The 26,220-nt window shown below is 34.7% G+C and overlaps 2 protein-coding genes across 2 annotated transcripts in view; one reads left to right on the forward strand and one right to left on the reverse strand.

The window, feature by feature from the left end:
* Znf804b (zinc finger protein 804B) overlaps positions 1–26,220 on the reverse strand; it is a 536,248-nt gene that overhangs the window by 483,363 nt on the left and 26,665 nt on the right. The window lies entirely within an intron of this gene.
* On the forward strand, positions 20,898–21,662 carry Tex47 (testis expressed 47). The gene has a single exon (XM_027956121.1). The coding sequence runs from the start codon at positions 20,898–20,900 to the stop codon at positions 21,660–21,662; it is 765 nt and encodes a 254-aa protein (XP_027811922.1).

A 26,220-nucleotide genomic window follows, 5' to 3' on the forward strand; every position in this document is an offset into this window, starting at 1 on the left:
TGCAGGATACGCTAGAACTCTGTACTACCTTTGAACTTTTACGAAAACCTGAAACTATTCTAAAATAAAAGGTTTACTTTTAAAATGCAATTACAATGAAAGTATTTAAAACGGAAAACAAGTCACTAATAACTTACCTTTTCCCCTTTCCCTTTTAGAAAGGATTCAGTCATAGAGCCATTAGAAGTTCTAACTGCCTGTGCAAAGAGCAGTCTATTAAGGGATGCTGGAGCCCAAGCAATCAATGTCAATGAGGCCCCCACACAGAGAGAGGGTAGAACACAGCATGGGAGTAGGGGAAACCCATTGTGATGGGGAGGGAATTTGATGTGGAGGCAGCATAGCCTGGGGAGTCAAGAGTCAGAGTAGGGAAAGGAGGGCACTCATGCAAGAGGAAGGCTTGGCAAGGAGTGTTGAAGTGGAGTGAGGAGGTATCCATGCAAGAGAGAAGAGTAGCATGGCAGGAAACATCAGAACCTGAGGAGGATGGCAAGGGCATTAACAAGGGAGGCAAGTGGGTGTGGATGACAGAGACCAACATCCACACTTTGAGAAATGAGGAGCACAGTGTTTCAGAGTTTGAGAAAAAGATGGCTCTCGGAAAGGATATCCTAAAGTGGGTTTCCAGAGACCTGAGCAGGTTGTCTTTGGAGTGGGGGGATACAAATGTGTGTGGAAACATAATCAGGGTGAGAAGGGGTCATTCAGTGGGTGGAACTGGCATCAGCAAGGAGGAGATACTTGGAAGGGATGTGAGAGCATGACCACAAGCAGTAGGGATAGCAGCAATGTTATACTGGGCTGTTGAAATGGGTAAATATACTTAGGGTGATCAGAACCAGGTGTTTTTTTTTGTTTGTTTGTTTGTTTGTTTGTTTTTTTTGCCATTAAAGAAAGGAGTTACAAATATGGGAAGAGAGAAAAATAGAATATATCCTGTGGTGATAGAATTCAGTTAAAGGTATCAGCTGAACTAGTGACTTTCTGAATACATTTGCAGATAGCAAAATAAATATATGTATATCTGTGAACTTTGCACTGAGAAGAACCTAGAAGTAATCAGAGTTCATTACCAACTACTGTCCAGTATTAGCTTTTAAAAAAAAAAAAAAAAAAACTAGGGCTCTTTGGAGAAATAGCTGGTAACAGGGCTAGGTCAGGGAAAGTACAAGATTAAACTGAAATATGTGCTGTGCCAAAAAGCAAGAGAGTATTCAAAGAATACTACTCTGTCAAAGGTTACAGCATATATAAAAGAGCTGCTATGGCCAAATGAGGACACTTTGAGTCTCAAAAAAATGATAGTTTAGAATTATAAAGTAGTAATAAATAAAAAGGCACTCTTATCCCAGAGTCATTAAGCAAAGGAAGTGAAAATTATTCAAGAATGAGTTAGTTTTAAAATACATCATGAGCTGATTAGAGTATACCCCCTTAACACCCCCTCCAAGTTACCTCCTATGCCTACATTATGTTTGTGAACATGGCAGAGGGACTTTTCAGATGTAATTAAGTTTAGTAATCAATTGATCTTAAAAGTAGGAGATTATTTGTCTGGGTGGGGAAATCAGTGAGATTCCAAACGTGAAAAGGATTTGGCTCACTGCTATTGGCCCTGAAAGGAGGTGATCCTGAGCACACAGGAATTGGCCAGAGGTCTCAGAGTTTTTCTTAAGTTACAAATTGTTTCCTGATAATGATATATCTATATTGGAGGGAAACATACCATACCCTAATAATAACAACAATATTTTTTTCTTACAATCTAAAAGTGAAAAAAATGACATGAAAAACTATACTGTTTCTATATTTATCACAGTATTTTTTTAGTCTAGTTTTCATCCATTGTCATATTGAATTCCACAGAATAATATGGACGCTATAAATAAGGATTACAATAAAAGAATAAAGTAACATTTTATCATGTATTGGGTGGGGGGCTAGCTGCAGATTGAACCCAGGGCCTCATGCATGTTAGGCAAGCACTCTACCTCTGAACAATACCTTCAACCCTATGTTTTTATTTTTTAAACTAAGATATTTTGCAAGGCAAGTTCAATTTTCAACTTGATAACCAGAGAGCATTTCCCTAAAACCTCAGAATGAAAAACAGATTCTGCTCAATTCTTTTTTCATCTTTCTTCATTCGAGAATTTGACCATCTCTTTTGTAACATGAAATGAATGTTAGGAGAAACAAAAGTAAAAAAAATTCAACTCTCCCCGTAGGAAATAAAGAAAGAAAGAATTTATTGGATGTTAGACATTGCACTAGCCACTTAATATTTATTACCATGTTTTGCTCTACACTATGATTCTAAGTTGACATTGACATTAACTTCCACTTAAAAAATTAGAAAACTGGCTAAGAAATTTCATTTGTAGCCTAAGGATTCAGCTGTTACAAAATGCAGAGGTTAAATCTGAATACCAAATTGTCTTTACACACAATCCATACAGTAATGTTTTCAAGGACTAGGCTGCCTTGATTGACTCTCACCATCATCTGACGTGGTGGAAAAGTCAAGTACTATCATCATTAACCTTATTGTGTGCATGTGTGCCAGAGAGAGAAAACCTGGTTTAATGTTTGTGTATCCAGGAAGTTTATATGATAAACCTCAGGATAACAATAAAATTTCTCTGCAAAGTAGAAATAAATTCCACATAAGAAAAAAAAAAAACTTATGTAAGTCTTTTTTATAAGAAATAACATAATACATTGTTCCAATGATTCTATATTCTTTCATGCACTATTTCTGTATACATAATTGACAGATACATACCTTTTTAAAGCTGTTGGAACTTAGAAATCATATGTAAAAATATGTACTCTAGTGTTTTTATCAGATATATGAGAACCTGATTAATTCAACAAGTTTCCCAGCTACATTTAGTAACATGATATTAACCAATGTCCAAGAGTAAGGTGTGTAAAATATTAGAGACAAAAAATAAGTACGATAAGGACCAATTCTGCCCTTTTCCTAAAAACAGAATCTTCACACTTCCAGAAATGCCTTTTTTTCTTCCTGAGTACAATTTAGCCTGAGAGCATATTAGCTATGAATGTCGAGTTCAGAGTGAAGCCTGGTGAGAGCAAGTTCACCATTTCTCTTCAGCATTTATACTTTGAAGTAATTATACATATAGGACTCTTTCCCAGAGTCTTAGAGCAGATGTTCTGACAGCAATTACATAACTCCTTTAGCATCTTTAATAAAGTGTCCTGTAGGCAAGAAAGTATGTAAATATATGAGGATCTGGAAACTATGTTCAGCTTACAGTCTAAAAAGGAAAGGATAAAATTCAAAAAATTACACTGTATTTCTAACCCTAAACTTGTTGTTTCTTCAATGCCTAGTTTTTGTTTGACATACATGTTGTTACACTGAATTTCTACATAATAATATGGTAGACTGGTAAAGAGAAAAAAAATTAACATAAGAAAACATGAAAAAAATGGCTTTGTGTAAAAATCACTAGACTAAGGGACATTATTTAGTCTAGATGTGGGAATATGAAAATTAAAATACCATTTAAAATATTTAACAAGCACTTTGCATAAAGAATTAAACACATTTTTAAATCTACACAAGAGTAATGGGAAATGCTTGTTTTTAAGGTTTTGCAAATGAGATCTAATTCACTTTATATACAATTTAACCTTTATGTTGTGGTTAAAAAAATATAGCATAAATCTATCATTTTAACTGTACAGGTCGGAGAGTTTGAATAGTCACATTCTTGTGAAACAGATCTCCAGATCTATTTTAATTCACAAAATTAAAACTCATACACATTAAATGACAATTCACCATTTGCCTCCCGAGAGTCCCTAGTAACCACCTTTCTATGAATTTGACTTACTTTAAGCTTTCTCAAGTAGAATCACTCAGTATTCCTCCCTCCCTTCCTCCCTCCCTGCCTCTCTTTCTCTCTGCAGTGTATGGGAGGTACTGAGGATTGAACTCAGGGGCACTGGACCACTCAGTCATATCCCCAGTCCTATGCTGTATTTTATTTAGAAGCAGGGTCTTACTGAACGGTGCTTAGCATCTCGCTTTTGCTGAGACTGACTTTAAACTTGTGATACTCCTGCCTTAGGCTCCCTAGGGGCTGGGATTACAGTCATGTGCCATGGTGCCCAGCCTATTTTTCTTCTCTTGATGAGCTCATTTCATTCAGCATAGTATCCTTAAGGTGTACTCATGATATGGCATATGACAGGATTTCCTTCCTGTTTAAGGATGAATAATATTCCATTGTATATACACACCACGTTTTATCAATCAATCTATCAATGGGCATTTGTATTCTTCCATCACTTAGCAATTATGAATAGTGCTCTGTGGACATAGGTCAGCAAATATTTGAGACTTTGCTTTCAACTTTTTTGGATATATCAAGAGATGAGATATGATCCAAAAGTGGAATTGTCAGATCTTATAACAATTCTATTCTTAACTTTTTGAAGAATCACCATACTGTTTTTCATAGTGGTTGCATCATTTTACAATCTTTCCAACAGTGCATCAGGATTCTCATTTTTCATATCCTTGCAAACCAGTTCTTTCTTTTTTACAGTAGCCTAATAGATGCAAAATACACATTTATTTTTAATGCAGATGACTGACACTCTTACCAGAAATTCTAAAGAAAACATGAAATATCTTTTGAAATGAATAAAGATCAATTGCTTTTGGAATGGAGAAAGTTCAATCTTCGATTCATAAAGGTTATTGATTGGTTTTCTAGTACCAAGTATTATACTATGACATCCACTGATGTAAGGAAGGTGTTAACACTACCTCCTGATTTCAGTGACTCTGTCAAAGGCTGAACACAGCAGCAAGACAGATTTTCTGCATATTCAAGAATGTTTCAACAAAACATGCTATTACATGGTACAAGATAATCAAAAAGTTCTCAAGTTTATGTTCCTGACAGCCCCACAGCAAAATGCTGACATATGGAAGGGTCTATGCTAGATTTGGTCAGAATTAGTATAAGAACATCTCTTATTTTAATTCAGCCATTGTCGAAAGCAGACCTAATGTGAATTTTTATTTTTTAAAAATGATTTTTAAAACTTCTGAGATGTTTCATTCTAATTTCAGTGGGTTACTTAGTTAACCTTATCAAGGGTTAGTAATTTTTTTCTGTTACCTGGTTTGAGTTTCACAAATTTTAGAAATTAATTACAAAGCAAGTCTTGGGCATAAATTGTTTCCTTTTCCTATGAGGTAACTTGATAATGTGTGAAAAATCTTATAAATCACATACTCATTTTTTCCAGGTATTTCACACCTGGGATTATCTTAATTAAATTGTGAAATGCATTAACAAATTAAGATTCAAGAATGTTCACACAGTGTTGCTTATTTTAACAACAAAAGGTAATCAATGTCAAACGCCTAAGAGATTGGTTAATAAATTAAGTTTCATCTGTATTTTATTCTATGTAGCCATTAAACATAATGCTATAGACTTATAGTTTACATTATATTGACACTTCTTTTGCTCTTTATATAGTTTTACACAGTCTTTCAATATATTTCTATGTACTTTTTATATTTCTATATATTTTAATAACAATAAAAGGTATTCCTAGCTTGTTACTAAGTGGTAAAAGCAAAGTAGAATCCATAATTATAACAGTAGACAAAAAAATGTATATATGTGTAACTTTATCAATGATTATCAATAATATGTGTTAATAAAAACTAATTACATGTAAAACTACATGTGTGTATGTGTGCATATATATATATATATAATTGTAACTCACAAGTAGTAATCTCTCTTGATTAGTGGAATAAAGTATCATCTTGTTGCTTAACTTTGTTTTTGTTTCCTAAAATTTTATAAGGAATATGTTTTATAAGGAATATATATATATATATATATATATATATATATATATATATATATATATATATTCTAAGTCATAAAAAATAATAAAGAAGTGAAACTTGGCAGGAAATGCATTGAAGCCATTTCTCAGACTGCTCCACAGCTGCTTAGCCTTGATCTCAGACAGAAGCTGGCTGATTAGTTTTTGAAGATGGCCACCTTCTGAGAATACCTGGGCAGCAAGAGTTCACTTTTAACTAACTGTTTTAACTGCTATCTTCTCACATTCTGATAAGGGGGAAGTCAAATCAATACTGTTGATAAAAAGTGTTTCTGTGTCCTTGAGAGATGCTTTTTTGCATACATAGCAAAAAAAAATTGTATGTTTCCTTTAGTTTTAAAGCTTAATTTTAAATTTAAGTTGCAAATTCAAAACCTAAACTTACCCATAAGTTTTTAGCACCATCACAAATTATTAGTCTAATGTATTTTAAAAGTTCCTTATAAAAGGATTTCAGTTAAACTTTGGCTCAAATTTTAAAGTTTCCTTCCTTTTAAGGAATTTTTCTTTTTTCACAAATTGCCTAATAGTTAAATATGTATAGAGATAGATAAGAATAGATTACATACACATGAATAAAATGCTAAGTGCTCTAATAGTATGAAAATTTGGTAAGATATTAATTTAAAATAACAGATCAAAATCAGTTACTCAGTAACACATTTTGAGATGGAATTAAAAGGTCTATTATCTAGTAAAGCAGATTTTCTTAGAAATCCTTAAAACACCAAGTATACACAGATCTCTTCATAATATAAAAATATTTCTGCCAGAATTTATTTCTTTTACAACTTTCTTCTGTAAATTATAAATCTCCCAGGGCTGAAAGATGTCCCTACAATTTTGAGATGGCCTGCTCAGTCAATTGAAGTTGTATGATCCAGGATTTCAACCACACTGCTGACTGGGTTTTTGTCAGTGCCCCTGAGGGTCACTTAAGCCCTCTCCATAGTCTATAAAGTCCATAATTTACCAAATTTTGAGTCCATGACTCGTACCAACCTGTGTTCCAGATTGACTTTTAGCCTGACCTTAGTTAACTTTTATCCTGATAATCCACTTAATTAAACTCAATATATTGAGTCACTGCTTTGTTCAATTTTGAATTCTTTGTACATTACTCCTTTCATTGGGCTGAAAAAAAAAATAAGGCTCCTCTGAAATTGAAGACAACTTCCTCATGCTGAGCTAAGGGGTGAAGGGCAGCCCCCATCCCTGGCCTGACATATGCCAAGGAAACTGAGAGTGGAGATGGCCCTCTGACCTGGCCTGTCTAGCACAGGTTAACTCAATTTCCCTATGTTTATTTTCTGCCTTTTTGTCTCATTTTGTTGCCTCTTCTCTCTCTCTTGTTTTTTTTTTTTTTGTGTGTGTGTGGTTTTCTTTTTTTTTTTTTTTTTTTTTGGGGGGGGGTTGTTTGTTTTTTTGCTTGTTTGTTATTGCATTTTTTTTAAACCAAGGATTGAACCCAGGAGTGCTTAACCACTGAGCCACATTGCGAACACTTTTCATATTTTATTTTGAGACAAGGTCTTTCTATGTTGCTCAGGGCCGTGCTCAGTTGCTGAGGCTGACTTTGAACTCTTGATCTTCCTGCCTTGTCCTCCTGAGCTTCTGGGATTACAGGTGTTTGCCCCTACAACCACCTTGCCTATTCTCTTTAAACAACTTTCCTCACTTCAGAGCCTCTGAAAATGAAAATTTTGAAACAAAAAGTTTTTTCTATCTTCCTTCAAGACTAGCTTTGAATAAAACCTATTTTCCTGACAATCTGATTCTGAATATTTGTGGAGTGCAGCCTAGCCCCTTCCCCTGAGCAATAATATTACCAACAGCCTGATAACAGGACCACAATTCAATGTTCTATCTCTATGTGTGTGTGTGTGTATACATATATATTTTATATACAAAAGTATTTATATACATATATATGTATATGTATATATGTATATGTGTATATATATATACATGTATATATACGTATGTATATAAAATACTTTTGATCAAATTTTGGATATCTTTTCCAGCTTATAGCCACAATATCTAAACTGTTTCTACTGACAAATACTCATTTGCCCACAGACATTTGGAGATATAATGTAGGAATGAGAAGGTAGTTAAACCCTAGTCGAGCATTCAGTTTGGAGACAGGGAGGCCATACTGACTTCTGGCTACCCTCCCTCCTCCCCATGCACTTGATAATATAACTATCGCTAATAAAGCCTAGGAAATAAGAGATCAATGCCACTTCTTTTCCTTCTTTCTATCATGTTTTGAGATCCAGATCACTTCTCCAGTCCACTTTCCAGAAGCGGGAGAGTGTACATTTGAAGTGCAAGCTCAATAGCTGGGTCTTGATTGTTTTATGGGGTTCACAGCATCAGGGTCCCCAGGCAGCCCTTAGCCTTGCAGCCTGAATTGACCTGATATCCAAAAGGGGTATAGCTTACTGAAGCCTTTTTTGCTTCAATTGCAGGAACTCCGTTGACTAGAGCATTTAATAGTGATGGAGAAAAAACTGGTACCTTATATTTAGAACTAAAAGGTAAAATAGAACTAATTATACTCAAGAATTTCTTTTCAAAACAATTATTTGCTGATTCTCAATCCCAAAATAATACTGAAAAATTGGAAAAGCAGTCCATAATCTTACAGAAGAGTTAGGGCTCACACGATATAATTCTCACCAATATAACAAAGCGGCAGTTTTACCTGTGCTATGAATAAAAAGACATTGACATCCAGCACCAGGATGATCATCTGCCTACTCAGAAAAAGAATGATTAATTTAAGATAAATAGATGCTGGCTTCAGACACACTGATTGCATTTCCTGGGTACTGCTACAGCAATACTCCCTCCACTTTGAGGTTATAAAGTATTCAGAGGGACTATTCTTTTCACTCTCCTAACACAAAGCAGTAGAGATTTAATCTAGCTCCTCTGTATGGGATGGTTGAATTGTATTTCAGTTTACCATCATCCTGGCCACACAAAATTCTTCCTCTTTAATTTTTTTTTTATAGCTTAAATTTTTTGTTCCTTTTATTACTCATCTTTACATATCATCATAGAAAAACGGCTTAACTATAAAATATGGATACTAAAATTACTCCTCATATGACAAATAAGTTAAAATACAGAATAGCAATCATAGCCAGATAACAGTTTTTTCCAAGTTTACAAAGCATGACTATGCTTTAGTTTTCCCTGAAAAGACGATATTTCTCTGAAAGATTAGTTTTTTGAAAAAAATACCAGTTAAAAGTGTAAAGCTGTCTTCAGTCAAAGATATCAATTCTTTATATTTTAAGTCACAAAGAAAACAGCTTTTTGAAGGCAGCGAAGACATGCGTGCAGCCAGAGACCTGAACTTGGATTGTAGTATAATAAACACATGTCTGAGAAGAATTTCCCCCCTTTTTTTTAATGGGGCATAGGACTTGAAGAATGACCTTATAAAAAATGTAAACATAGCTGTTTCTCAAATAGATCACTAGAGGCAAGTTTCTAACATCTAAGAAGGAGTCATTGAACACAGATCACACCATTGGCCTCTACCTCCACAAACTCATTAAATGTCACCTCCCACAACCCGGTGAGCCCAGGAATCCAAAATGGACCTTCAGTTTGGTCAAGAGTCACAGCTTAAAAGTGTGTTTTCTTTTACTATGGTGCTGGTTTATTACTAAAAATGTCCAGGTATGCTCTCCCTCTCCCAGCCCCCCTTTCTCTGTCTCTATTACACTTACACACACACACACACACACACACACACACAATTAAATGAGATAAATATTGGATATAAATCCATAGTAAATTTAAGAAAGAGATGAGAGATTTATCCCATTGATCCAATGTATTTCTCTACTTATAAAAGGATTCTATAAAACTATGAAAGCAATTTTACATTTTAAAATATATTTTCTATTTTAAAATTTAAATATGTTTATGATAAAAACTAAGTTACCCTTCCAATCCAACTGTAACCACACATGTGTTCTCTCTCAAAACCAAGCTATTCTTTTGTTTTATGTGTTTATTTTAGTTGTAGATGAACACAGTATCTTTATTTTATTTATTTACTTTTTATGTGGTGCTGAGGATAGAACTCAGTGCTTTGTACTAGCTAGACAAGCACTCTACCATTGAGCCACAGCCCCAGCTCCCAAGCTATTCTTAATGTAAATTATAATCATAGATAAATATAGTCACAGTAAGTATGATCGATACTCAATTTTTTTAGTTGAATGAGTTGACAATTTTAAGGAGTGGGTGGTCTGAAGGATATTAATATTTGACCCTGAAACTAATCATATATGATTTTAAGAATGTTGCCTTTACAGTTATACTTTTATTCACTTGTATGATTAACAGTTGCACATTTTCTGAATATATTAGAATATATTAGAAATAGAAAGCAGAAGTGATATAGCCAATTGAAAAGTGAGAAATTCAAAAAAATAAAAATATAAAAGATTTTCATTGGGTTAGGAGTTAAGACCTTTATTTAATTCAGTCACTAGCCTATAAAATATGGTATCTTAACCTACCCACTACAAGTTTAAGAGAAGCACAAAATAATTCTCCATATATTAACACACCAAGTCACATGGAGCCTAAGATATCTTTCCTGGAAACTCCTAGGAAAGGTATACATGTTGAAATGGATTTTTTAATTGATTTTACTTTTAAATACATGACAGTGGAATGCATTACAATTTTCATTACACATACAGAGCACAATTTTTCATATCTCTGTTTGTATATAAAGTATGTTCACACCAATTCATGTCTTCATAGATGTACTTTGGATAATGATGTCCATCACATTCCACCATCATTGCTAACCCCATGCCCCTTCCCTTCCCCTTCCACCCCTCTGCCCTATTGAAACAAGGATCTAGAGTGATAGATGAGGCATGGGCCTGATAGACATGCACACATCCTTAGCAGATACCAACAAGGAAACAAGATGATGGACAGAAGCCTTTTCCTCAACTCTGACATCACTGTAGACTCCTGGGAATGCCTTCTCTCAAATGAAGAAGTCCTTACCAAAAACATACTCTATTTCATCATCTTATTATATTTTTGCCAAATATACTATACAAAATGGATTGTACCTTACAAATGCATATATTAAAACAGTGAATTTAGTATCTCATGAGACTTTTACATGTCCACACCTGCTAGTGTTGATGGGTATAGTTTTTGAAGAAACATGCAGTTTCCCTGAATTAAAATGGGCAAAAAGAGTTTTAAGTTTAGTGTAGGCAAAAAGAGTTGTAGGATAACAAAGGTTTGTTGGATAAATTTTTCAAAAAATATTTCAGTATGTAGGACACAGCCAATCTTTAAAAATATCTGTGTTGTTTTTACTGGGCTGTTGTTCTAGTTACATGAAATAAATTGATATGGATACTTAGGTCTTGATAGGTGCTACTCTCCCTTAGAAAAGGAACTCTTATTTTAAGTTATAAATTCTAACTCAAATTCTCATTGCATATCTGGAATAAAATAATATTTGAGTAGTTATTTCTGACTATTAGATTTCTGCCTTCCCAAATACCTTGAATATAGTTATTAAACTAGTCACCAATAAACATAGAGCCCTCATATACTACGTCCCTGCTCAATACATTTAATGGTTCTCTTGAACATTACAAAATCCAAATTCCTGTCACCAATTTTTGAATAGCTTAGGCTCCACTTTAGTGACAAAAACATCTAACATATATCCTGAAAAGTACTCTAGTGAGAGAAATCATTTCACTCTTTTAGCATTTCTTGTCCATATCCTTTTATCAAGTTTGCTGTAAGGTAAGAAACTAGAGGGCAGTATTATCACTGAGCCTTTTCATGCCATGTTTTCCTTAAACGCAAAGGGAATGTGTTATATTAGTGCTAAGCTCCCTTCCAAATCTAAACTTCCACTAGTTCAGTTTTCTCCATTCCCATGTAACAGTTGATCAAAGTTAAGCCACAAGTAAGCACTAAAGTAGATATTTATTGATGTGTTCTAGCAAATAAATTGTATGGACCAGAGTAGATACTTGTATTGAAGTTGTGAAGATACTACTCTAAACATAATCACTTTTGCATATGTAAATCAACTTGGCATGACTCAAAAACTTTTAAGTGAAAAACTAAATAAGATTTGCTGTATTTATGTCACGTGATAACGTGCACAAAGGGTGTGAGTCCTATCTTTCAGTTCTGCCGTACAAGCATAAAACAAACCAAAAGAAAGGAAAAATAACATAATCCAGAGTTTAGTGTTATTTTTAGTCTCCAAAGTCTCTGCATAGAAGACATGATCTTGAAATGTTTTTAAAAAGTATAAAATACAGCATTCCATTTTCAAACTCCACCTTCCCAGCTAGCTACAATAGCAGTTTAGAAAGAAAAAAAAAAAAAAAAAAAAAAAACAGCATGCTAGTTTTTAATAGAGAAAAAACTAGGATCACTGTAGTGTAATTAGGGTATAATCTTCTGCCTCTACAATTTACTATCAGAGTGCTTTCATACTCCTTACTGCCACATGTTTTGGAGATGCCATCTACTCTCTGACCACTTATTCTACATTGACTCACTTAACAATTGCAACTTGGCTCCCTTCAACTATTTTACTGAATCTATTTTTCTTAAGTTGCCCAGGAAACTTGAAATTGCCAATATTAAAAAGCCACCTCAGCCCTCAAGCTTCTTAACCTTTCTTTAGAATGTTACCACAGCCACCCATTTTGTTCTGTATTGACTCTCCTGACCTGTGTCTTCTTTATTCTTCGCCTATCTTTCGTCTGCTCTTTCCTCCTTCCCTGGCTCTTTTTTGCCAATTTGCTAAAATCAGGTATTGCACAAGAGGCACTTCCCTACCTCCTTCCTTCCTTTTGCTATCCCATGACCATGGTGTTTCCCATGGTTTCATTTCTTCTCTCAGTACAGGGGACTACAACATTTGCATCCCAAGACCAGATTTCCCCAGATATCCGAATTCTCAGTTGCATTTATACCTGGATAATTTCTACAAACAATGTTTCTTTCTAAATCCAGTTCTTCTCCTCTATTCTCCACCTGCTTTTTTTTTTCTTATTCTAATTTTAGTTCTCTGACTGATGGATTTTCAAACCCTGAGTAATCTTTACATCCTTGCATACCTCACTATTCATATCCTATTGATCAAATTTGTCTATCTTGTTGATAGCCTCAGTCTTCACCACTACCTGAATTCAAATTCAAATTGTACAATCAGGCTAAAATCATTATGACATACATTTTTCTTAGTCGTATGTAAAATGTTATGGACTGAGATCTCTGGATTGTGTCTTGATAACTCTTGGACTTTCCACCGCTGTGTGCTTCCTATCTTGCTTCTTCATCAGCAAGCTCAATTTTTCCTGAGTGATGTTCTTTCTAATCCAGCCTGGTCCATGATCCATCTTTTTGCATATTCCACTCATTGGATAGCTCTCAAACAATACTAACCCAGACTAAAAAACAGTACAAATGAATCACCTTTACCAAACCAATGCAATATCTTTCTTTATTTTTAAGTTTAACTTTTTTTTTCTGAATAGAGCATAACTCTTAGGAAATTTAGAAAACACAAATATCTCCTCCAAATTCTACCAATGACAACATTAGGCTATATTTCCTTCTACCCTGGTTTTTATTCCCTTTTTAAATAAAATCAGGATCACATGCCATGTATAATTTTGCATATTATTTGCTTAATGGAATAGTTTTTCTATGCTTTTAAAATATTTTTCAAAAATAATTTCACAGTATTCTATAAGGAATATATCTGCTATTTTTCAAAGTTCTCTTATAATTCCTATAATAACCATCTTTACATTAATGTTTGTCAGAAATTTCTTTTATTTTTATAAGTACCTAAGAAGCATTACTTAGTCAAAAAATAGAAATTTTTTAAGCTCATGATTTGTATTATCAAATTGTTTTCCAGAAAAGTCAACTTATTCTTCAAATGGCACAACATAAGAATTACTTACCCATTTGCCAACTGCAAAATTTGTAAAAGGGTTCTGGGTACTTCTAAAAATTTTCTATCTTCAATTCCTCTGCTCTTTATAGGCAACTTCCAAAACACAGTCATAAGTGCTCAAAAAATTCTAGTGATACTCTACTACCCAGAGAGTAAAATTCAAACCTCTGAGCATGGCATTTGAGTCCTCCACAAACTGCTTGTAATTTGCTTTTTTCCCATTTTTCCATTCCTCCCCACGCTTAACCTGTAGCTTAGGCCAGCAGTTCTATCCTTGGATATACTTAGAATCACCTGGTGAAGTCTTAATAAATGCATGTGCTAGGGTTCCATTCCAGGCTAATTAATTAAAGCCAGGAACTGGCTTTTTAAAAGATTCTCCACCAGATGATTCTAATAAGGATTCAGGGTTTAAATCACTGGAAGTTAACCTTTTCTTCCTTAAAGTGAGATAGGTTGGGAGACTGAGAGAATAATTGTCATATATGCAAATTCATGTGCTGTTAGCTTTCTGTTTACTGTAACAAAATAATGGAGACAATAACCTTATAAAAAGAAGGTTTATCTGGGAATGGAACCACCATTTGACCCAGCTATCCCACTCCTCAGTCTATACCCAAAGGACTTAAAATCAGCATCCTATAGTAATGTAGCCACATCAATGTTTATAGCATTGACATCAATTCACAATAGCTAACTGTGGAAGCAACCTAGATGCCCCTCAATAGATGAATGGATAAAGAAACTGTGCTATATATACACAATGGAATATTACTCAGCATTAAAAGAGAATAAAGTTTGGCATTTGCTGGTAAATGGGTGGAGTTGGAGAACATCATGCTAAGTGGAGTAAGCCAACTGCTGTAAAACAAAGGCCAAATGTTCTCTCTGATAAATGGATGCTGATCCATGATGGGGATGGGACACATGTAAAAAATTGAGGAGCTGTGACTGGGCAAAGGGGAGGGAGGGTGGGGAGGGTGCATGTGGGCAGGAAAGATGGTAGAATGAGAAGGACATCATTACCCTAGGCACATACGGTGTACAACCAGAGAAATGAAAAGTTGTGCTGCATTCGTGTACAATGAATCAAAATGCATTCTGCTCTCATATATACCTAAGTAAAATAAATTAATTAATATTTTAAAAAAGAAGGTTTATTTTGGCTTACAGTTTTGGAGGATTTTTGTGATGGTCAATTGGCCAAGCTGCTCTGGTGCTGATGATGAGGCTGTATATGAGGGAGTCAGGAAGCAAAAAGAGAGGTAGCAGAGAGGCTGGGATCTAATATCCCCCTCAAGGGCATGCCCCCATGACCAGAACCTCCCATTTGCCCCACCTCTTAAAGGTTCCACTATCTTCCAGTAAAACCAGGGACTGGGGAACGATCCTTTAACACATGAGCATTTGGGGTACATTTCAGATCCAAACTATAAAATGGACCTCATTTTAAATTTGCTAAATTTAGATATTTTAAGGCTAGAGGTCAGTAATCTGCAGTTTGACAAGTCTGAATATTTTATGGCTTGAGGCTGTAATTTTATGGCCAGAACTGACTATTGTCATTTTCTCAGTCAAGTTCCGCAGTCCCCAGCTTTGTGACATATTGCCTTCTGATCTTCATGCTTCAAGTACACAATGTCTGCTCTGGGCTTCCCTGATCTCTACTTTTGCCCCCACCCCAACACACACATCATTCTCTTTTTCCTTATTATCATCATCTGGTTTTCAATGCCTAGTTTAATGCTCATCCTTCCAGCCAGGTTTAATTGTCCCCTCATGGTGCTATCAGTGTTGGCTGTGTCTATCTTTAATATGGTGTTTCTCTCCAGTCCTATATTGAGCATAGTCATGGGAAGCTTAACATCCTCTAACAGAACTAAAGTTGTGTGCAGATCCAAGACCTGAGCTACAAGAATATCTCCAGTGTTTGGCACATTTTATACAAAGAGCAGACACATGTTAAATATTTAAATAATCATTGAACACTTATTTGAATAAGTATTCCTAACTTGTGTTATCTTTGACAAATAATTGCCAAACCCTGTTCCATGACACTTCTAGGAAAGAGAGTAAGTGCTAAAGAAAGTAATCTAGCTTGCTTTAACAATAAATCTTTAAATGTCCAGGGATTTGCTAAACAATCTCAATCTGGTATGCTCTGCTAAGTCAAGTATATTTTGTCTACTTCAGTTTATTGTATAAGAAAGACTTTATCCAAATAGTCCTTTACTTGAACCATCAATTCTCTTAGGCTGATCACTTAGATCTATTGAAACACAGGATGAAGTTAAAGGAGGTGATTTAGAATGGTCTATTTTTCTAGTACAAAAGCACAGATGAAAGGTTAAAGTGCATCCAGTATTCTAGGTGGGAACAAGTTCAGTAACGCACAACCTGACAGTCCAAAGGAATGAATTCAGAAAGCTTTCGCAAAGCCACTCCTCAGCCCCATTCCTCTGAAGGCCATTCTCCAATGAGAGCTCCTTCACTAAACTTCCCAAGAAAACCAAGCTGCTGATTCCATCTTGATGTTTCTAAAGCACTGAACATTATTTGCATGATATCTATTTTTTTTCCCGCACTGTTTCAAGAGAATCTTGGATTCCTGGCTTTCTCATCACCCTATCTAATTCTTAGATTCTAAATTCAGGATCCAATATTTTCATTTTTACATTTTTATAGTGACAATATTACCTGGCACACCAATAAGTCTGAGATCAATGAGTATTTAATGACAGTAGATGGATTTGGTTGGATCACAGGAACGATGTAGGAATTTTCCTTTAAATTTAATTTAGTCAAACCATAAACATCCTCCATTCTCAGGGAAATAACCATACAAGATGAGGGATGAATAGCTCTGTGGTAATGGGTAGGCAGAGAGGATCATTTACTCACTTTTTACTCTAGGTAGACAGACTAGAATGGCTGATGAGAGCAAATTTGAATTGTGTGCAAAGTACTTGATTATTCCATATGTTAGTTTTCTCCTTTATAAGTTGTGAACAAATATCTTTTTACCTTATAGGTTTGTTGGGTAAACTAATTTAGTGCATGTAAAACAATCTAGTGCATGCTACATGGTAAATACTCATTAATTGGCATTTGGTTATTTTAATTTTAATCCTTTCTAACTGTTCCATCTATTTTACAATGAAAAAAAAAGAAACATTGAGAACTTGTTTATCCAGAAATATTGATTTTGGACAACAAAACAATAAAAATATGTAGGGAATAGTAAAGTACACTGTTTGGCAAGTATATTCTGTGTATGAGTGTGATATAAGTTGAGTAACAAAGTGGATAGGTAAACAATTGAAAAAGGGTCAGCATCATCATTTCCTATTCAGTTCTGTGACTTATAAGAGGCTTGAATTTGAACTTGTATAGCTATTCTTAACAAATCACTCTGGGGGAATAACATAAATGCTTCCTTATCCAGATCCATAGATAGAAGAGTTCTGAGTCGCCATCTGAGTGTAAGTAAGAAAATGGCCTTTAACATGTAGAACAAAAGAACTGTTGCACCTGAGAACTCAAATGCTGAGTGTCTATTGAAAGAAGAATGTGCAACTTTAGTTATACATGCCAATTAGTAAAACTGTCTAAACTGTTATTTGGACAGTTTTTGTTATACCTACATGCTGTTATTTCTGTCACTTTTTTTTTTTTGGGGGGGGGGGCACTGGGTTTTCAACCTAAGGTGCTTTACCACTGAGCTACATTCCCAGCCTTTATTATTTTTTATTTTGAGACAAGGTCTCTGTAACTTGCTGAGGATGGCCTTAAACTAAAAATAAATTTAATAATAAATCTATTGCATGGTCATTTCTCTGAAAATGGAGGATGTTTATGGTTTGACTAAAGTAAATTTAAAGGAAAATTCCTACATCATTCCTGTGATCCAACCAAATCCATCTACTGTCATTAACTACTCATTGATCTCAGACTTATTGGTGTGCAAGGTAATATTGTCACTATGAAAATGTAAAAATGAAAATATTTGTTTCTAAATTCAGAATCTAAGAGTTAGATAGGGGTGATGAGAAGCCAGGAATCTGAGATTCTCTTGAAACAGTGCAGAAAACAAACAAAAAAAAAAATAGATATCACGCAAATAACGTTCCGTGCATTAGAAACATCAAGATGGAAGCAGCAGCTAAGTTTTCTTGGGAAGTTTAGTGAATGAGCTCTCATTGACCTTAAACTCCTGCTTCAGCCTCCTGAGTTGCTGAAATTACAGGTACCTACCTGTAATTGCTGAAATACACCTACCACTATTTCTATTCTTATCTGGTCACAAACTTTACTATTGGTAGTTGGTAGTATGATCCATGAAAGCCAAAAATATAAGAGAAGTGCCCCTTTCAACCTTTAAGATAGCTTTTTGGCAACTGTGGAGGAAATAACCCAATAACAACAACAAAAAAAAAAAAATTCATGGAAAACCAGGCACAGTGGCCCACACCTGTAATCCCAACGGCTCAGGAGGCTGAGGCAGGAGGATCTCAAGTTCAAAGCCAGCCTCAGCAATGGTGAGGCACTAAGCAACTCTTTGGTCTAATCCATCACTAGGGTTTAGAAATAAATGCCAGAAATCACTCTAGACCTGATGAAAGGAGATTTTCTCTCTCTTGGCATTCTATGGAGGAGACATACTAGCAGGAATTTTGCAAGATAAAAAGTTAGTATATTTCTAACATTATCAGGCAAATGAGTTTCATACTTTTGGCTGAATTTTGGGGATGGAGAAATATTGAGGGCGGAAGACTCTTATCATAATCCAAATAAAGAGCTGGACTATGAAGGAGGTAATGAAAATCTAGAATCTAAAATGCATTTCAAAGAGAATAAACTTGGAGATAACTTTTAGGAAACATGAGAAGAACCGACAGAAGATTTTTGCCCGAAAACTAAGAGGAAATAAAAAAGTTAATACAAATACTAGTCAGGTATTTGTAAAGTAAACAGAATTAATAAGGAAAATAGTAGAATGTTGGCATTTTAAATTCAAAAGAATAGAGTCATACCTAAGGAAAGAGGAGTTGTAAATAAGAAATAAGTGACTGGAAATAATTTAGGAGTCTTCTATGAAGAGAAGATTCTGGAATAGGCTCAATTTTTTCATCTTTGTCAACCCTAGCCAACTAGTTATGCTTGCCTTGAGTCTTTAGAGTGAAGATTCCCAGTCCACAGCTGAGCTCAGTAGGAAAGATCAGTGGTCAATCAACATTGTCAATCATGAAACCTAGAGCCAAGAGAAGCAACAAGAACTACCCAAATATCCTTACAAAAGAGAATAGATAATGCTGAACTAAGAGCAAGGAAGTAGAGTGGGAGATATGCATGAGTACAGAGCCTCAGTATTGCCCATGGCTAGATGTGAAAAGGAATTGGGATACACCAAAATTCAGGGCAGTACAGTGTCATGAGAATCAGGGGAAGAGAGAAGATCATAGTGCAGATTGTGATCAACAGAGGAACGTTGTGCAAAGCTGTAAGAAGACTGAGAATGATGACAATCCCAATACTAGGCAATGACAAGGTTAACAACTTGGGAAAGATTGTGTTGTTTCGGGAAATGATGAAGTGAGGAATTACAGTAGATTTGTATGTATCACACAATTAAAAAATTATTAGATCACCTCTCAGCCTCCACTTTCAGGGATAATTTATTACTGTACATTATTAAAATGTAATCATTAGTTTGAGTAATGCAACCTCATGAGAAAAAAATCACTCTAAGTTTTAATTTTTTTAATTAAATAAGAGTGATTGCTAACCTTGTTGCTTTCAAATTGTTGTTTAGAGGTTGTGTGAATATAATGTTTATAGACAATATTATTAATTTTTATTCTAAAAATTAACTTCAATTCACATTAAATTAAGGAACCCAAATGCAATTGTTGCACTTTCTCATAACAGATTCACCATCACACTGATCCAGATATGTGTCATTTCAGTATTTAATTAGTATAACAGAAAAACTCTACAACCACACTTTTTATTGACCCAAATGAAAAGGAAGAAAAAAATCAGGTCCACCACCTCTGACTTACAAATGGACTTGGCTAACAAAAAGTCATTTGGGCAAAGAAGCCCTCACTTCCCCTACAGTGACATCCAGGTGTTGGTTGGCCTACTCTCATTAAATGAGGAGATGGGACTTGCATGAGCACTCTGGCCCTTTAATGCCACTGGCATTCCAACTCATCAATGCCCTGTGGCAGTCAGAACCCAGGAGCGCTGAGAGCACAGAGCACTGGCAGTTGGTGGAATGATGGAGGACAGGCAAGCAGGACCTGGGGCAGGTAGGTGCAGAGCACTTGAAAGAAGAAAGAAATGTTTACCTTGGAGAGCAGGGGATTCTAAGAAGGTTAAGTTAAACTAGCAAAATATTTTTATTTAAACCTTAAGAATGATAACAAACAAGAGTAATTTTATTGATAGGAGAAGAAACAAAGTATCAACACTCACTTCTTGAAAAGTGTATCATTTTTATCCAATAAACACTTAACTTTTAGTGTTTCAAGTAAATATTAAATAAGTTAACTTGGATTTAGAGTGCCCCAGATTTTATTTTAAAGTTATAGACTGTTAAATTTATAAAAAAAATTGGAAGAATAATAAATATACCATTTTTTTTAATTGACAAAAAAATACACAACAATGTGTAGTCACCATTACATTGGCAAAGTTTTCTTCTTAGGATATATAATAGCTATTTCATTGCAAACTTAAAACCAATCTCTAAAGTGTAAGTCTCCTGACTTTCTCTTTCATTTCAAAGACATTCTTAATTGATAGTCCTGGGAAGGGATTTTTCTATTCAGTAACATTTGAAAAACAATTACTCTCTTTTTTTTTTTGGTCAGAAGAAATAAAAGTAAGAGTTCATCACTAAAGATATCTCCTAATGATGTGATAAACTAAAATCTGAGATCATCTAGAAGAATAAATAGAATTCATCATGGCCAACCTGGGCCCCAGTCAGAAGGGCCGCAAAAGGCCTTTACCCTTGCAAGCTCTAATGCCACAAGTACCCCGCGGCAACTATTTGCACCTTCTGGAAGAGAAACAAAGACTACAGCTAAAGAAATTCCTCCTTCATAGGATGTTTCTAGTGGCCAACACACAAACAAACCTGGAGAAAAAAGAAATTGCTGAATACTATGAACAAGTATTTCAGTCGATTTTGAAACATCACCTAGGAGAAGCAGTGACAGGATTATTGCTCATATACCCCACGTCCCTTCTGCATATCCTTGAGTCTTCCAGTGATACCCTTTACCAAATTCTTTTAGATTATCTAGACCATGAAAGAAAAGAAACAGACTATTTCGTCCAAAACATGAAAATTATAGTCATTTCTCATAACATCCCAACGAGATTCTTCATGCAATGGCACGTTTCAGTCATCAAAGTGCCAGTTATGTATCTTGATGATGTGACACAGTCACAGTCCTTAAATGAGGTCATCACAGATTTCCTCACCCAGACTCATAAACTAGCACTTCACCTTTTTAAGTCTATGAAAGCGGGTGCTAAGGGACCAGGGGATAATTTGCACCAAGTTGCACCTGAGCTACTCCTTCCAGAACAAATCATAAAGTATCTGTTGAAATGTGAACAATTTATGGACCCACAAACATTCATGAACATGTATAATAAACCTATTCACGTTACCATGGATTCTGAGGTGGTCTGGCCTGCTCCTTCCCGTTTCTACAGCTGAGAGATATGATGTGGTTTGATCTCTTGAGGATGTTGTGCTACTTTAAATAAAGGGGAAAATATTTCTAGAATTTTCCTTCTCTATTTTAAAAAACATTGCAGTGTACACAGAGGTAATAGGTTGAGCTAAATATAAGAATGTATTTGTTTTGATATTAAGTTAAATACATTATTTTTTATTCATAGTTCTCAAATTCCATCACTTTTGTGGAACTAATTTTTTTAAAATATAAATTCAGATTCTCATTAATTCTCTCAAAAGTTAGTGAACAGACTTTACCATGTAGCAGAATTACAATCCTCTGGCAATGGAATATTTAGAGGGACAATCCAACCCTTGAGTTGCCTGCAACCTAAAGTTAGAGGCAAGAATGTGTAAAATTAATTATGATATGATATAAGATTTGATTATTACTGTAGGAGTATTAGGGCTTTCTGAGCACAAGCAAGAAGAGTACTCACTATATGATTCCTGCATTCTGAAAGCAAAATGTAATCTTTGAAAATAGTTCCAAAGTTCATGTATTCTGGCCTACATATATAACAATAATATTAGGATCACTATAAGGCTAAAGAACACAATATTTTCTTTGAAATGTCTGGAAAACACATCATCAGATGGCTTTATATTCCTTCATGTGACATTATTTATTGAGCACCCTTCTTTCTACATGACATTTTCATGCACTGGGGCAGGGCACGATATACATAACGATATATTCCTGTCCACTTTAAAACTTTATTTCTAAATGATTCCATGTAAGATATCTTCTCAATTTACTCCCTATGAAGCAATTTCTATAGGAAATTAATTAAATGTTTGTTGCATCAGATAGAATTTCTTTGATGGGGTGAATTTTGTTTGGAAGCAGATTTTCTAAAGTTTGCTAACTGAATAAAAATATAGTTTATGGATAAAAATTCTGGATTAATATATATGAAATTAAGGTACATGGTACTGTATACTCCAATGTATCCAATTCCACAGGTTCCCTTTACAATGTAACCTTTACATTCTTCCCATCTCCTTGTTTGCTGTGACTTCTAAATCCCTTCCCTTGAAATCAGGTAGTCTTTTTGATGGCCTTGGCCAATGGAGTACCTCAGGAGTTATTCCACATGACCCTCAAGGCTGAGTCATAAAAATGCCATGCCCTTTGCTTTGCTCACTAGCTCCTAGACCCTGAACACTATACTGTGAGCAATCTAAGCAGTTTTCAATTGACATTCCTAGTTAGGGCCCATCCTATAGCCAGTGTTACCGGCTGGACATGTGAGTAGACTTTGGGGGATTTCAGACTCTGGTCTTCCAGTTAATCTTAGATTTCAATTCAGCCCAGCTCATGTTATGTGGAGTTAGAAATGACTTTTTCCCACTGAGTCCTGAAAAAACTACAAGTCTATGAACACCATTAGTTAGGTATTTATTCAAATGAAAATTACCTTTTATTATAGTCACTTTAGGAGGATTTCTATATAACCCAGTAATAACACCATGCCAAAATCATTTTGTGATTTTTTTATGAAAGCTGAATTAAAGAAGTTTATAACCAAAGAAAGCTTAAATATTTTAGTTATATCCAGTTTTAATCATCAACTAACATATGCTCCAACTTGATTAGTAGTTTTAACATTCAATCTTTCATTTGTAGATATGTGTGTTTATAAATATCACACTCACTCTCAAAGAAAGATCTACTGTCACTGAATAAAGAGTGTGACACGGTTTTAGTCAGCTTTCATCACTGTAACCAAAATACCTGACATAAACAAGTTAAAGGAGGGAAGTTTTATTGTGGCTCATAGTTTCAGAGGTTTCAGCTCATGGTTGGTTGACTCCATTCCTTTGAACCTTAGTTGAGGTAGAGCATCATGAAGGAAGGAAGTAGCAAAGGAAAGTTTCTCAGCAAATGGAAGCTAAGAAGCAGATAAAGGGAATGTGGAAGGGACTGGACATAAAATATACCCTTCCAGGGTATATCCTCAGTGGCCTGCTTCCTCCAAGTAGGCCCCACCTCCTACAGTTTCTGCCAACTCCCAATTATCCATCAAATGGGTTAATCCAATATTAAGGTTAGCGCCCTCATGATTCAATATTCCCTAAAGGACCTACTCCACTTCCTGCATTGACAACCAAGCCTTCGGTCTTTGGAGACTTGGGGGAACATTAAAGTCTAAATCATAACATCCTGCCTCTAAGGGGAAGCGCCCATTGTTTTCTGTAGCAGGTGTATCACTGAGACACTTATATAGCTTACAATAATAATGTGTAAAGGAGACTTATTTAGCTGTATATGGTTTGAGTACATTTGATAAAAATCAGAATCTTACATTTGGACCATACAAATATAACTTAGTTTGATAAATTCTCAAAATATAAATCATTAAACCTGATGAAAACTGATAATTTTCAACTCAATCAAAGTTATACTTTCCTTACACCCAAAGATAAAAATAAATAACACTGTGAACATACAGTATTCAATACTCAGATAACAATGAACTATAACATATATTCATATATGTTCATGAACATAGAAAATTCAAACTTTGCAGCCAGCTCCACCCTAAATCTTTTGATTTTTTGTAGATACTGTGTAATAGACTACCCTGTTGATGTATGCTTACTTTAGAGTTGACTAATGAGTTTCAGGAAGGTTACAGATTTCTTGAAGAATAACTGAAATAATATTTGAAAGGAAAACTCTCCCAAGCTAAATTCTAAAAATCTGTTGTCTCCTTATTAATAGAAGAAACATTTCTATTTCTTCATGGAGAATTATTGCTTAATCCAAATAGCTTTTGACATACAGTAACTTTCTTGTAACTTTAGTTACATAAAACTGCATTTCAATTAAATTAAACCTATCTCTTCAGTGCTGTACCTCAGATTCCCTGAGAAACTAAAAATAAGACAGCCTTGCACCAACTTTACACAGCAAGATACTTTCAGATTATTTCATTGTATTAAATGATTTAATGTAGAATTAGAGTTCTCCCCCTTGTGGTCAATTATTTAAATTTCCAGATTACCTGCCCATAGCATTTATATTAATAAACACAGTGCAGAGATTTTAAAAGAATACAGGTAGAACTAAAAAAGCACTTTTAAATATCTATTACTCTCCTTGTTCTACAAATAAAAGTATATGAGACCTAAAGATATTAAGGTATTTTGCCAAAAGCTAAAGCAAGTGTTTATAACATTAGCTCTTGTTTCCCTTCACTGCATTAATTACACAAATTCTGGTTCCTCTACAAGTCTAACTATGTAAAGTAAATGATTCCTGTCAAATCACTTTTCTAATTATTTTACAACTGTTAATTCTATAATGGATTCTTTTTAATATCCAAGAAAAAATTTTTGTATCTACTGACCCAATGCTGAGTTGCTATATAAAGTAGTAATCATTAATACCTTTCTGTTTTCTCACTTTTTGAAAGACAAAATTCAATACTTTTTATTTGATGATTTATTTTATTGGTAATTTGTTACAATGGTTGGACTCTAGATCAATCCAAATACTCTTTCTGGTATGTTCCTATATAGTTGTAAACTTCAAAAAGGGGGTTCTTATATTTGATTTAATTATAAGTAGTTATAAAGTTAGAATAAAATAAAGATCCATTTTTAACTGAATGTGAATATTTACTAATTGGTTCACCAGTAATTTTCAGTCTAAAGGACCAGTTTCTATCCCCAAAGAGGATAAAAAAGGGGATAATAGTGTTGTCAAGGTATTCTTTTCTGTGCCTGCTCACTGTAGTTATTTGTTCTTTACCCCAATCCAGTTCATGCCATGACCTCAATTACTACTTAAGAACTACTAACTTCAAATGCTTGTTTACATTTTCATTTATTTAACATTTTTCATACAAATATTTTGTTGTCATCACTGTTTAGTCCCTGGTTACCAGGGCATAATAAGACAAGGCCTATGTTTTCATTGAGCATGTCATCTTGAAAAAAAAACTATAAAAAATAGGGGAGTTTATTTCATATACTTTTATGTGTTGTGGGGGAAATAAAATCATAATATTGACAGTGACTTAAGGGTCCCATTTACATCATTTGTGTTTGTTGGTCAGGGAAGGCTTCTCAAAGGAAGTAAGTGGTCTACAAACTGAGACCAGAATGAGAAAAGGTGCCATACACATCAAGATGGGATGGCAGAGGTCAGAACATTCTGGGAGAACAGCAAATTCAAAAACCTTTTAGTAGTAGTATGCTGGTGTGTTTGAAAGACAGCAAGAAGTCCAGAGTGAGTGGCTCTTTTCCATGAAGAGGAGAGTTGCAAAAAGTGGCCCAGGATACAAGATGTGGAGCTTTCTGGTCATAGTTAGGGGTCTGCATTTAATGCTGAGTGTTTTCCTGGTTACTGCATGGACCAATCTTTGTTCTAGTCTTATGTAGTGCCTTCCTAAGAAGTACCACTGGATGCCCACAAGCATTTCCATTTCCACATCTAAATTCTGTGAGAATTTTCCCACAAATTTTGTTCTTATCAATATCTAAAATCTCTAACTTTTTATCCACATAATAACTTCTACTCTAATTT

The sequence above is a fragment of the Marmota flaviventris genome, chromosome 1 (assembly GCF_047511675.1).
Source record: "Marmota flaviventris isolate mMarFla1 chromosome 1, mMarFla1.hap1, whole genome shotgun sequence".
Lineage (NCBI taxonomy): Eukaryota > Metazoa > Chordata > Mammalia > Rodentia > Sciuridae > Marmota > Marmota flaviventris.